This window comes from Prunus avium, chromosome 3, assembly GCF_965620075.1.
Source record: "Prunus avium chromosome 3, drPruAviu1.hap1.1, whole genome shotgun sequence".
Classification (NCBI taxonomy): domain Eukaryota; kingdom Viridiplantae; phylum Streptophyta; class Magnoliopsida; order Rosales; family Rosaceae; genus Prunus; species Prunus avium.
Window position 1 is genome coordinate 33799172 of NC_142286.1, and position 15474 is coordinate 33814645.

General features: G+C 37.8%; 1 protein-coding gene across 3 annotated transcripts in view; it reads left to right on the top strand.

Annotated features, from left to right (window-relative positions):
* The first annotated feature begins 446 nt into the window (after positions 1–446).
* Positions 447–15474, top strand: part of LOC110764276 (chitin elicitor receptor kinase 1-like) — a 47659-nt gene continuing 32631 nt past the window's right edge. For 2 of the 3 annotated variants that reach the window (XM_088250397.1, XM_088250398.1), the window contains exons 1-2: positions 447–878; positions 1072–2684. In XM_088250397.1, the coding sequence (XP_088106523.1) occupies positions 2483–2684 (202 nt within the window). In that variant the 5' untranslated portion in view covers positions 447–878; positions 1072–2482. The remainder of the gene's footprint in view (positions 879–1071; positions 2685–15474) is intronic. The other variant, XM_088250396.1, reaches the window with a different exon arrangement.

Below are 15474 nucleotides of genomic sequence, written 5' to 3' on the forward strand. Positions count from 1 at the left end.
CACGTGAGTATCACGTATTGGTTAAAGGGTAGGGGTAAACATTCAAGTCCAACATGTGAACACCACATATTGGGTAAGGGTAGAGGCCCAATTCAGGCCCAGTCAATCAACCCGCTCTGATACCATGCTAAAATATGAAACATAATATGAGAATATTTGTTTGTGGGAATTTTCTATATATTCTTCTCTTTGTAGGAGGTTATATTTATAATACAATGAAACTTTAATGAGCAAGTAAATAATAAATTTTTATTTCTATTTACAGTAAGAAATCAGAAATTAAAGTAAATCAAATATAATTATAATAGGAAATGTAAGAAAAGAAAGTCAATAGTTTAGTAGTTTAGAAGTCATGCCAACACTAGTAGACCCCACCTCCCCACCTTCATCAAATGAAACCAATTTGCTAATAAAATAAAAATGGTGTGTTCATATGCTGTCCACACAACCTCTGTGTCAGTCAAACCATTTATAATTTGCAAGCTGACCTCAACATTCCAGTATCTATAATTTCCAATTCCCTCCGAGGTCATTTCTGTACCAAAACAATTCTTCTAGTTGCAGAAACATGAAAAAGGCATCTTGCCCATTCAAGTCTTTTCAGCATAAAACAACACATTGACAGCAACATGTATTTTACGTTTTAGGAGTTGCAGAGAGGCTTGGAAAAGAAAACGAGAAAGCTTTTTGCTTTGATGAACAAGAAGCTCAGCTAGCAGCAACATTCAACTTTTGCTGAATTAAGAAGAACCAGAGATCCCATTAATTTCATGCAATTGCCCATATCCAATCCCCATAAACAAAGCAGTTAATTACACCTTGAACAGGAGAGCCAGAGCAATTAATCCAACCACCATTGAAGAAGCTCCAGACCAGAGGTAAGCTTTCATAAATTATAACTCAACAAACTCAAAATCTTTATTAAGAACTCAGAAGCATTTATTGAAACATATGGCTTTTCAACTGTCATATTTAATTGCTCAATTTTCAAGCTTTCATCTTTATTAAAACCCAGAATCTCTCCTGGTCTTCTTTTTCAAATTTCACTTCAATCAACAATTTAATTCGCAGAAAGGTGACGAATCTGATGACTGATAAGCACCCAGCTTCCTCGGAACCAAATTGAAGATGGTTCTCCACCAAAAGTCTCTGACTTTGATCACTATCATCACCATCCTTATCACTACAACCTCCATAGCCACCATAGCCAGAGCTCAAAACTCAAGCTCCTGCAGCACCACATGCGGATCGGGAAAATCAGCCAAGTCGGTTCAGTACCCATTTGGGTTCTCCGAAGAATGCGTAATCCCATTGACCTGTTCTGACAAAAACGAAATCAAATTCGGGGAATTCACAGTCCAAAACGTAACCAGAAGCAGCATCTTCGTCCACCTCCCTGCACAATGTAACAGAAGGTACCAATCCATAGACCCTCTCTTCGGCCCAAACTTCGGCCCAAGCTTGAACAACAACCTTCTCTTCCAAAACTGCACATCTCCACTCCCTGGCTGCCAAATCCCAGCTGAATTTGTTCAGAAGAGGTTCAATTTATCGAGCTGCGATAATATCACCAGTATGTCACAGGCGCCTAACGGTTCCGATATTATGAATCGGACCCAGTGCAATTACTGTATGTCACAGGCGCCTAAGTGTTGAAATTTTTTTAGTCGCTTGTGAATAGAGCAGATTTTGTTAGGAGAGATCCCCGCTTTGCACCCGATAGTACCTCGAGGGTTAGTCCCCGCAATCGCGCGGGGATACCTTGGTTTTCACCCAAAATTTTTTTTAGTCGTGGTCTTTGACGGGTAAGTTAAGTGGAAAAGTCACAGTTGGGCACGGCGGGGTTTTTGGACTTGTCCAATGATGTGCTAACACGTCATTATTTATTTATTTTATAAATGATTTGTTTTTTTGGTGTGACCAAAAAGTCAATTAAATTGGAAAAAATGAGGGGTGCATGGTTAATTTTGGTTAGAGCTTCTAAATTCTAAATGTGTCCAATTGCAATTAATTAAGGGAGTTTCACTAAAATACCCAAAATGGGGGCTGAAATTATAAAAATACTCAACACCCAAAACACTTTATAAACATACCCAAAACTCATCATTACACATACTCAAAACCCATTTATAAACATACCAAAAACTCATCATTACACACATACCCAAAATCCATTTTGGTTATGTTTCTATGTTTAAATAGTGCTTGGGTATTTTTATAAATACATGTCTAGAATTGGGTATTTTTATAAATATCTCATTAATTAATTAGTTGGATGATATATAAAGACAGAAAGTCAATTTGTTTGATTTTGTGGTAAACTCTGCAGGCAGCCACATTGGATTTGATTTGGTATGGCCTAAAAGCTGGAAGCTTTACTTGAATATGAATTGATATGAGTATTTTGAGCATAATTTTAGGAAGAATTAAATGTACCAAATATATAGTCCCTGCAGAGTTGCAATGAAATTTCAATATTCTAATGCTTATTAGTTTAATGTTTATGCCAGAATATTTATTACCGAAAAAACGAGGTGTAGCCATTGCTGCCATAATTGTGGCAGTAATTGCTGGAGTGCTGATAGTGGGTGGTGGTGCATATTTTGGATATTACCGAAAGAACAAGGTGGATGCAAAATTGCCCTTAGCAACATCTGATGATCAGTCTTCTCAGACTTGGCGCTGTATGTTACCTACTCCTCTCCTTGTACCTTAATTTGTAGATACTTGTAAATGGAAGAGTTCTTCAAATATCTTTTTGGATTGATCAAGTATCTTTTAACTCTGACTCTTTGCAGAAACACCAATTAGAGTAGCTGACTAAGCCCCATAATTTATGATGTCATCCTTCTCATTTAGCATTCATTTAGTCTTGTTAGTGGTTCATTTAGTCAAACAATATTGGTAGAATATTTTTTAGGTTGTATTTCATTCTCCAAAAGGAGGTATTTATAATACAAGGATGTAACCCTAGTAGGGTCAAATGAGGAAACAAGATAAAATCCTAATTACGCAATATTTGTACAAAATGAAAAAATATAGTCATAATAAACTAGGAAATTAATATCTTAATTAAGCTAGGATCTCGCTAATACTCCCCCTCAAGTTGGAGCAAAGATGTCGCGCATGCCCAACTTGTCAAGCGAGTTGAGAAAGACCGTAGTAGACTAGACACAGTTTTCGTAAGAACATCTACCAGTTGATACTCAGATAATATAAATGGAAAAGAAATAATTTCAGCATCCAACTTCTCTTTAACAAAATGTCGATCAACCTCCATGTGCTTTGTACGATCATGTTGCACAGGGTTATGCGCAATTGCAATTGCAGCTCTATTATCACAATACAAATCCATGGGTTTCTGGGATCCAAACCCAAGATCTCTCAACAATCTTCTCAACCATAGCAACTCGCACACCCCTTGAGTCATCCCACGGTACTCGGCCTCGGCACTAGACCTAAACACCACTTTTTGCTTTTTACTCTTCCAAGTAATAAGATTACCACCAACAAATGTGAAATACCAGACATAGAACGTCTATTAGTGACTAAACCAGCCCAATTAGCATCCGTATACCCTTCCACATCTGTATGACCATTCTTGCAAAATATTAACCCCTTGTCAGAAGTTACTTTTAGATACCTCAAAATGCGCATCACAGCACCCATATGATTTTCACTAGGAGAATGCATAAACTGACTCACTACGCTCATTGCATATGCAATATCAGGACGTGTATGAGCTAAATAAATCAATTTCCCCACAAGTCGTTGATAACGCTATTTATCTGCAGGGATTTGATTAGGATACAACCCTAACTTATGATTATGTTCACTAGGGGTATCAATTGGTTTACAATCCAACATTCCAATCTCTGCAAGTAAATCCAAAATATACTTTCTTTGAGACATAAAGATACCATGTTTAGATATGGCAACTTCAATCCCAAGAAAGTACTTCAAATCACCCAATCACTTCATCTCAAACTCAGAAGCCAGACACTTCTTAAGATTTTGCATTTCTGCATGATCATCTCTAGTCACAATCATATCATCAACATAAATAATTAAAGCTGTCAATTTACCTTTATGACGCTTTAGAAACACAGTATGGTCTGAGTTACTTTACACATACCCAAATTTCTTCATAGATCCTGCAAATCTCTCAAATCACGCTCTTGGAGACTGCTTCAATCCATATAAGGACTTCCGCAGCTTACACACAACACCCTCCTTAGAGGTTACAGGAGTACTAAGAGGGAGATCCATGTAAATCTCATCCTTAAGGTCACCATGTAGAAACGCATTTTTGACATCGAATTGCAATAAGGGTTAGTCGTGGTTAGCAGCCAGGGACAATAGTACACGCACAGTATTAATCTTTGCCACTGTTCGCACCACTTTGCAAAACCCAAGGGAGGTGTCGTATAGTAGTGTAGCTCGGAAGTCCGAGTGTCGTATCCACAGAGAGCAGTGTAAAGAAAATAACAGAGATGAAAAAGAAAAAGTGTGATTGAGAGGTTGATTTATGCAAGATTTGATTTAAAGAAAATTTAATTGATTAAAACACTAAGGCATTGGGTTTCCACTTTTAACATAAGCATGCAACTCTTAATAATTTGATCCACAAAATATTTTCCTTTGTAGTTGTTCAAAATAATTAAAGCTCTTTTTAATTTCCTTTAGAAGTATTCTAAGCATAACTTGTACCATTGGCAACAAACTATCAAAAAAATAAACTTCATCGAAATTCTATTAATCTTTAGTAATTCTCTTCTCTTTTAAAAGCATGAAAGTTTTTACTACACAATGGGAAAAACATGATTGAACCCATGAAATAGATTATCAAACATTCATCAATTAATTAAAAAGAAAACTACAAATTCCATTTGAACAAAAACTACAAATTCACATTAAAGCTTAAGTTTGGATCAAACTAATAACAATTACACACTCATATTAAAAGCTTTCCCCCTAGCCTTAGCTAGGGAGTTAGTTCCCCATAAAATAAAACTAAAAACAAAAATTAAAACTTAGAAAGATGGAGGGAAGAGAGAAAGCTCAAGAGTTGTGGAGCTTGGTGTGATTTTACAATGCCATAGCTCCTCCTATTTATAGGAAAATGGGAGCAATTCTAAATTCATTAAATCCCTCCATTCATGAATTCAATATGTATTCCACTTGCATCAAACCAATTGCCAATTTGCTTCCATTACTTATTCCATAGTGTTGATGACTCCATTCTCCAAATTCTTCATCTTTCAATGCACAACCGTAACCCATCTCTTCATTGTTTCTTCTTTTCTTCAATTGTTGCTCCACTTCTACTTGCTTTTGTTATTCAATCTTTTCTTTTGGTTAAGTGTTGCATGTTGCATTCCTAAGAGGACACAAATTAATGTGCAAACAACCAATTAAAAATACCCGCAAGTGCACGAATCTATCAAAGTATAGATTATGTAAGTACGGGGTCGATCCCACGAAGAACTTGTCGGCTTCCTATAAGTTCTAATTTGAGTACATAAAGAACACTTATTTAACACACCACAAATGCACAAATGAAAGAGGGAAACTAGAAATGAGTAAAGAAGTGTAAAAGAAATGGAACAACACAAGAAAACTAGAGAAAAACACAAACAGCACTTTCTATCACCCTTTTATCACCATTTGGACAGATTCGTTTCTCTATTTTTCCAGTTTCGACCTCTTTCCAGTGTTTGACCTATACCTTTCCAACCGTATGTCCAAAATTTACGTTCTTTATACGGTTGGATTCAGCACAGAAATTGGAAGAACACACGCGGACCAAAAGTCCAAAACAATTACGGAAACAAATAAATTTCAGTAACAAAGACACACCACGTGTCGAACACACAACTCACACACACATTGAGGGGGGGGTTTTGATTTGTTTCAAGTGACCTATTTCTATTGCATGAAAGTAAATGGACTTTGAATTTAAATGAGAAAGGCAGAGATGAATTATCAAAATGTGAAAGTACCAAGTAACAAACACTAGGGTTTCGGAATCCACCCTAAACAATTCTACCAAAGTTCATGAATACTCAAGTGATGAACTCTAAATGTGTTGATGAAAATGTTCGCAATCAAGACCATGGGTCGTGGCTCAAGACGCATTGATTCTCTCTAATATACGTAAAGTGCATGGTTCGTGCTACAATACTTGTGCCCTCCCCATAACCGAACCTAGGTATGGTTCGTACTTTGATTCAATTACAAGGAGAACCCATTAAGTTCAAAGAGAATATGAACATCACAAGAATCCTAATAGCATGGTGTTTACATTAGGTATTCAAGAAACCAATTCACATGGATGATTCTTACTTCATCCATTTATTGCTTAGGATAACATGAAGATACACATAATCCCAACAATCTCAAGAAGCATGCTTTCAAAGATGGCCAACCAAGGAAAAACACACATCAAGGATAGATTAATTTGGTGAATTGGAATTCATCAACAATATCTAGAAATTCATACACTCAAGTATCAAAACAATAAGGTAATCATATTTAGGGCTTCAACCTAAGCCCTAGCTATAGAGTTTAGTTGCTCATACTTATTTCAAATACAAACTCAAAATGAAATTAGAAAGAGTTTACAGATTTTCAGAAAATGATGAAAGCTTCAAGATCATCAATGGTGGAAGTCTTCTTCTCCACTTTTCTTGGCTGCACCTTGGCTTTCTCCTAGCTCCAAACTCTCCAAAATCTGCTCTCAATTGTGTAGAATGATAGAATGAATTGGCTACCCACGTTCAAAACCTCTCCCACTTCAGATTGCAATTAACTTTCCATTGCCCATCAATTTCCAGCTCACCAATATAATATAAAACTCATACTTTAGTTAAAGCCTTTGCCCTTGTCCCCTTTGCCATGATGAAGCCTTGACTTCACAAAGATGCCAAAAGCTTCAGAAAATATCTCATTTACAAAGGTAATTCCTTGTTACCAAGAGTTATGGTAACAAGAAATTAAGATGACACAAAGGAGGTAAAAGCTGGCCAAATCCGGATTTCCAGAGCTGTGGTAACATGCTGGATTGGTTGGATAGGCAATGCTTGTCCAATGGAGCTCAAATTTGGATATGTTGTAGTTAACATCCATTGGAACAAGTCTCATGAAGATCATGACCTCATCCGAGCACCAGAGCATGTTGATCCCAGGCCAAGAAGTTGACCTACGAAAATGAACAAAAACAGAATTTATGACTAATAATGCACTTTTAGCTCATTTTCATCCCAACCAAGGTAAAATCTAAGAAAACACAAAAAGGAAGTAAAAAGCTATAAAATGTTAAAACTAACTCAAAATAGTGGGTGAATTGGAATCGAACATAATTGACAACAGAAAGTTGGTTTTCGCAAACTGTGAATGCAATTGCATGTTGTGTGTGCAACTACCTAGTTTCTGTTGGCAAATTGAATGTTGTGAAATGCAATTACCTAGTGGTTCAACTTCACCATGACAAGCTATAAAAAGCTATAAAATGTCAAGAACTAACTCAAAATAGTGGGTGAATAACATGAAAAATCATGTGAAAAAATGAACCGAACAAACTTCCCAAACTTATCTTTTGCTAGTCCTCGAGCAAAACAGAAACTAAAACAAGACTCGAAACTAAACTTTCCGAACACTTTCCAAAGAGAGAGCGACTTATGCAAATGACTTAAAAGTTTCCCAAGAAAAACTCAGTTTAGACGTTATTCACAAGGCAGCAAGGTTCAGAACACAACATGCTTAAGTGTAGTAGTGTGATGGCCAAATGGAACTCATTCTCCAATTTCAGTTTTCACACAACTTCAAAAATCATACCAAGCACAAATGTAACTTCAAATCTCACCAAAATTGTCCTCTCACAAATGAATCACTCGGAAGAGGGTTACAATGCATCACTCAATAATAAATATGAGAATAGAGTTAAACCATACGGAACTTAACTCACAATTAGCAAGATGAAAAACATGCATGAATATGATCTCAAGAAGGATGCTAAACACTTCAAAGCTGAAAAATGTGTGCAATTCAACCACATGACATTTAGGATCAATTTAGGTCTTTATTATAGGTTGTAATGGGGCTAAGGGTGTAAGGTGAGTAAGAAATGAAGGATATGGATACAACAAAGTCCAAGGAACTCACAATGTAAGAGCATACAATCGTTGACTAAAAGACTTTGAAACATCACGCTTGAGATTTTCACTCTTTTTTTTTTTTTTTTTTAGGTGATCAAATAGACCACAAAGCCTTATACCTCCACTAATTACGATTCACACTCCTTCCTTCCATTCGAACAACCAAGAAACATGGAATTGAATTTGAGACCATTGCCACTTAACCACAACTTTTCTCTTTTCTTTCACCCTTTGAGTGAAGTATTCTTCTCTTTTTTTTTTTTTTTTTTTTTTTTTTGTGGTCGAAATGTAATAACCCTTCCCAAACTTAGCATGAAAAACACATCTAAATTAAAGCTCACTAGTTCCTTAGAAAGGTAAATTCTTGTTTTTCAGGCTAAGGCTAGAAGTAATAATTGGTTACTTGAAAGAAAAGGCATACATGTAGGCTCAAAGTGGTTACAATGGAAAATCATGCTTAAGCATGCATAAGGTTAGCTTGAAAGGCACAAACGGTCCAAAGAGGGCCTTAATATCATTTCTCAAATGTCATGTAATCAAATTGCACAAGAATGAGTGACTTTTAAGTGCTCAACCAAATCAATGAATAATGAGATCAAACAACAACTTAGATGACAAGAAAAGTAAGAATATGTGTATAACACTCATGAATTGAAGCACAAGGCTCAAAGCTCACATTATATGGTTATACAAGTCTAATTCATGCTTGATACAATTCTTTGGATCATGCAAGTCCCTCAACTAGAGAATTATGAAACAAATGGCAAGTGCGTAGAGGGTTTCAAACATATCATGCTAGAACGATGTCATTTAGTGAATAACAAATTATTATTATTTTTTATTTAAAGCATTTTCAATCAAGTCATTTAAACATTCATCACAATCTCATCATATATGTCCGGAAAGTGACTTAAGAACAAAAAAGACTCAAAACAGAAAAGAAAACAAAATAAAAGAAAGTAAGAATTTAAGTGAAACGAAAAAGACTTGCTATCCCTTCCCAAACTTAGAAACAAACATTGTCCTCAATGTTAAAGAATTTAGGCATCAACAACGTTATAACAAGAAATAAAGGGAAAGAGCAAGTAAATACAAAAACAAAAAAGAAAAACAACTACAACACGGTTGCAAAACAAAACAAAACAAAACAACACCAAACAAAACCAAACAGTAAGCCCTAACAACAATCTTACACATGCAGAAATCCAGCCCAATGAAATGCACAAACCAAATGAAAGCCCAACCCAAACGAAAGCCCAAAAGCGAAGAAAGTAAAAAAAACAGAGAAACCAAGTCAGAAGCACAAAGAGCGAGGACTCAGTAAAATAGAAAAAAGTGGGCCCTGAAGTCTCGGCACCTGTGAGTCACGGGAAACAAAGTGAGAGACGTGTCGACAAGCAGCGGTCTCTCTCTCGGTCCCAAGCCAGAATTATTGGCTTCATAGGAAGGTGTGACGACTTTTGTTTCTCAAAAGTGCTGAAAGGCAGAACTGTAATTAAAGGGGTTGGGGACCAGGTGAGGTGACCTAAGGGGATAGGCCGTAAGGGCCGCGCAAAACGCAGAAGCGCCGTGTCTAGGGTTACGTAGAAACTAACTCTATAAAAGAAGAAGAGAAAGAGTTGGGGAAAAACACACAAACGCAGAAACACACAACAGAGAAAAGAAAGAACAAAAGAAAAGAAAGTTCAAATGGCTTCTTCCTACCCATTCTCGCTGGATCTCAACCTAGCTCCACCGACTCAGACTCGGGGCCAAGCAGTGGCACCAGTGTGGATGCCCTACTTTGCCTCTGCACGGGGGCACGTGACAGTGAATGACTCGATACTGCTGGACAACGATGTTGCCCTTGGAGTTGCTAGAAATCTAGTAACTCCCAAGGATATACGGGTGCTGGGATCAAGGGATGACAACCGGGTCGTGAGCGATGCTCTGGCACTAAGCGTGCAAAGCACCGCAACAGTCGCAAGTGTGGGTCATCGCCTACTTGCGAAGTCCCATGAAGTGGAGGTGCTAAGAGGTCAGTTGGCGGTGGAGCGAAGTATGGTGGAAGAGTGCCAGAGTATTATTAAAAGTTTAAAAAGGGAAAGGGCAAGGATAGTGGAGGTGAATCGACACCAGCTAGAGGCGTTGCGGGAAGAGAACCAAAATCTCTCAAAGATGGTAAGTGTTTACGCCCATGACATGAGAAAGCAGCTGGAGGACCTGGACCAACCGGGTAAACGCAAGAAAACCGATCGCGAGAGTAGGTATGCTCAAGCTAAGAGTGCGATCTTTGGGAGCTCGAGTGATGAGCCCCAAGAGGCTGTGCGTGAAGCCCCGGAAGAGGATAGCCATAGGGCTAAACTCAAAGGTCCAATGGCCGAGACACCGAGCACTGTGAAAGAATAATTTCTAATGTATTAGTGGTGTGCCTGGTTGTCTTTGCCCTTTCCGTGTATTTGTTTGTTTGTTTTTTTTTTTGTTTTTTTTTTGTTTTTTTTTTGGTTTTTTTGTTTTTTTTGTTTTTTTTTTTTAGAAATAAAAGAAATGAAGTTGCAAAAGAAAAAGAAGCACACTTCCCAAACAAAACAAAGACGACAGCCGAAAGGGTAAACACACTTCCCTAACTAAAATAAGACAAAGGTGATAGCCGAAAGGGAAAGGCAAAAACACAAAACACTAGAAAAACACGGAAAAAAGAAAAGTAAAGTGAAAGTTAATGTGCTCCCCCTTGAAGCGATTAGGTCGAGCATGCCCCGGAAATCCGAAATGGCGTTGGCTCTCCCTCTCATCTGCATATGTCTATTTAAGCCACGCCTCTGCAAGCGGAAGAGTACCCTGCAATTCTTTCTGCAAACTCAAGGAAAACCATCAAAAACATCCAAAAACAAAACAATGGCATCCACATGTACTCACCTTGATGATCTCAACCTTGAGCTGTTACTAGCACCACCAAATTCCCAGATAAGGGCTCCTCCAAACCCTATCTTCCCAAACTCCTCATACCACCATGGCTCGGCCTCAAACTTCTCTGAGGTGGTGCCGCGAAGGGCAGTAATGCCGGAGGGCATGACTGTCAGCAGACTGACAGTTGCAGATCACCTGCATGTGGCGCAGAGGTCTGACCAGATGGCAGTGGACGAGTCCCACAATCTAACCGTGCTCAACGCGGTCTCGGCCACAAATTTGGGCATGCGCCTACTGGCGAGAACACGAGAGTGCGGGGCACTGAGTGAAGAGGTGGCGGCCCTGAAAGCTCTGGTGGCGGACCTGCAGAAGCGGCTCTACAGTGCCAATCAGCATGTAGAGATGCTGCAAAAAAGGAATGAAGATCATGTAGAGCTGCTGCAGATCCTACAAGCAAGAACAGATAGAGGCAATTAGCAGATGCCTCGGGTGGCTCAGAATGCAAAAAGAAACATGTGATTGAGAAATTTTATGTACGCTTTTCATTAATGTGTTTGTAATCACATGTTATGAAATAGAATAAGCATTCACGCCCAACTCTGATTGTGCATTCATGAAGCAAACCACTTCCCAAACTTACTAACAAAAAAAAAAAGAAACACAAACAAATAAAAGAAAGAAAGAGTAAGAAAAAAAACAAAGAGAAACAACAAGAAAATCTTAATTACCTTGGTTGGAAAAATGTAACCCTAACTCAAAAATAAAATAAAATAAAAGAAAGTTTGAGTCTAGAGAAACTCCACTTTGAAGCGATTAGGACGACAACAAACTTCTCTGTTCACCTTGGGTTGCCTCCCAAGAAGCGCTAAGTTTAAAGTCTTTTGCCGGACTTCCAACATACCATGGTCACGTAGGGGGTTTTGGCTCAATCGCCTCCTTGTGCCGAACATGAAGTTTCTTCAAATCTCTTTGCCATCTAATCAACCCATTTCGTATTCTTTTCTTTTTATGCGCATGAGTAGATTTCAAAAGCAATTTTAAGCGCTTTTCAATACGTGGATTAGATGGAGGAGGCACATATTTAGGATCGGGTGGCCTTCTCATTTGAGTAGAAGGAATGACATTGAACATATGATTGGTACTTGGAACATGGATGCTCAGCTTGTCTTCCTCTAGTACTTCAAAAATAGAATAAGACATTAGATTAATTGAAGCACCTAAATCAATTAAAGGTTTCTGAAACAATTTATCATCAATTATACAAGGAATTGTGAAACTTCCTGGATCTTGTAAATTGGGAGGAAGCTTCCTTTGCAAAACAGCAGAAACCTCTTCCGTTAATGCAACAGTTTCGCATTCCTTAAGCTTGTTTGCATCCAAGAGAGGAATGTTGGTTTGCACATTCTTGAAAGTTTCCAATATGTCCTTGGCATGTTGAATTTTTTTAGAACCCATCAACCTGTGAGGAAAAGGAGCACGTAAGATTTCTTCATCAGTAGGTTCACGACTTACCTTCTCCTTTCTTGCCCTTCTTGCAAGTTCATGCTTTGGGATCCATTCGGATGAAGAAGCTGCTTGTTTATCTTTCTCTTTGTTGCTTTCATCCTTTTCTTTAGGCTCAGTCACTTGTTCAACCTGCATGTCATCAACATTGTGAATCAAATTTTTAGAACCATCAATTTCACCAATTACCTTACCAGTTCTCAAGGTAACTGCTTGAACATGCTCATGCCCGGTTGGTATCACTGTTTGGTTAGGCATCATCCCAACTTCCCTTTGACTCAAAGCTATAGCAATTTGCCCCACTTGATTTTCTAGATTGGCAATGGCCTTATTCATTTTCTGCATGTGGGTATCATTCCTCTGCATGTGAGTGTCATTCCTCTGCATGATGAAATTATCTGTGTTTCTAACCATTGAAGCAACAATTTCTTCCAAAGTTGGTCCTTGAGGTGGTTGGTGAGATTGACTAAGTGGTGGTGGATTATAATATTGGGGTTGACCATAAGGTGGACAAGTATTATGTTGGCCTTGATATGGTTGATATGACACTTGTTGAAAATTTGGATTGTCGGTCCACCAGAAGTTTGAATGATTTCTCCACTCCGGATTGTATGTTTGTCGGAAATATTCATTCATAGGCAACTCATTATGAAATGAGCCAAAAACATTTGCTTCCTCCATCACAAATTTATTGGAGTATTCTTACATAGTAAGTTCCACAATTTCAGTTGCGGCTGCCATTGGAGATGGTGGAGATGACTCCTCGGATGTTCCTGTAAGAAAAAGAAAAAAAAAAACAAATCAAGATAAAATGAAACAACAATCAATAAACAAAAATAAAACTAAGTACTCTAAACATACTCAAACAAAACAGATAAGCAACCGTGCCAGTTCCCCGGCAACGGCGCCAAAAATTGTTGCATTCCTAAGAGGACACAAATTAATGTGCAAACAACCAATTAAAAATACCCGCAAGTGCACGAATCTATCAAAGTATAGATTATGTAAGTACGGGGTCGATCCCACGAAGAACTTGTCGGCTTCCTATAAGTTCTAATTTGAGTACATAAAGAACACTTATTTAACACACCACAAATGCACAAATGAAAGAGGGAAACTAGAAATGAGTAAAGAAGTGTAAAAGAAATGGAACAACACAAGAAAACTAGAGAAAAACACAAACAGCACTTTCTATCACCCTTTTATCACCATTTGGACAGATTCGTTTCTCTATTTTTCCAGTTTCGACCTCTGTCCAGTGTTTGACCTATAACTTTCCAACCGTATGTCCAAAATTTACGTTCTTTATACGGTTGGATTCAGCACAGAAATTGGAAGAACACACGCGGACCAAAAGTCCAAAACAATTACGGAAACAAATAAATTTCAGTAACAAAGACACACCACGTGTCGAACACACAACTCACACACACATTGAGGGGGGGGTTTTGATTTGTTTCAAGTGACCTATTTCTATTGTATGAAAGTAAATGGACTTTGAATTTAAATGAGAAAGGCAGAGATGAATTATCAAAATGTGAAAGTACCAAGTAACAAACACTAGGGTTTCGGAATCCACCCTAAACAATTCTACCAAAGTTCATGAATACTCAAGTGATGAACTCTAAATGTGTTGATGAAAATGTTCGCAATCAAGACCATGGGTCGTGGCTCAAGACGCATTGATTCTCTCTAATATACGTAAAGTGCATGGTTCGTGCTACAATACTTGTGCCCTCCCCATAACCGAACCTAGGTATGGTTCGTACTTTGATTCAATTACAAGGAGAACCCATTAAGTTCAAAGAGAATATGAACATCACAAGAATCCTAATAGCATGGTGTTTACATTAGGTATTCAAGAAACCAATTCACATGGATGATTCTTACTTCATCCATTTATTGCTTAGGATAACATGAAGATACACATAATCCCAACAATCTCAAGAAGCATGCTTTCAAAGATGGCCAACCAAGGAAAAACACACATCAAGGATAGATTAATTTGGTGAATTGGAATTCATCAACAATATCTAGAAATTCATACACTCAAGTATCAAAACAATAAGGTAATCATGTTTAGGGCTTCAACCTAAGCCCTAGCTATAGAGTTTAGTTGCTCATACTTATTTCAAATACAAACTCAAAATGAAATTAGAAAGAGTTTACAGATTTTCAGAAAATGATGAAAGCTTCAAGATCATCAATGGTGGAAGTCTTCTTCTCCACTTTTCTTGGCTGCACCTTGGCTTTCTCCTAGCTCCAAACTCTCCAAAATCTGCTCTCAATTGTGTAGAATGATAGAATGAATTGGCTACCCACGTTCAAAACCTCTCCCACTTCAGATTGCAATTAACTTTCCATTGCCCATCAATTTCCAGCTCACCAATATAATATAAAACTCATACTTTAGTTAAAGCCTTTGCCCTTGTCCCCTTTGCCATGATGAAGCCTTGACTTCACAAAGATGCCAAAAGCTTCAGAAAATATCTCATTTACAAAGGTAATTCCTTGTTACCAAGAGTTATGGTAACAAGAAATTAAGATGACACAAAGGAGGTAAAAGCTGGCCAAATCCGGATTTCCAGAGCTGTGGTAACATGCTGGATTGGTTGGATAGGCAATGCTTGTCCAATGGAGCTCAAATTTGGATATGTTGTAGTTAACATCCATTGGAACAAGTCTCATGAAGATCATGACCTCATCCGAGCACCAGAGCATGTTGATCCCAGGCCAAGAAGTTGACCTACGAAAATGAACAAAAACAGAATTTATGACTAATAATGCACTTTTAGCTCATTTTCATCCCAACCAAGGTAAAATCTAAGAAAACACAAAAAGGAAGTAAAAAGCTATAAAATGTTAAAACTAACTCAAAATAGTGGGTGAATTGGAATCGAACATAATTGACAACAGAAAGTTGGTTTTC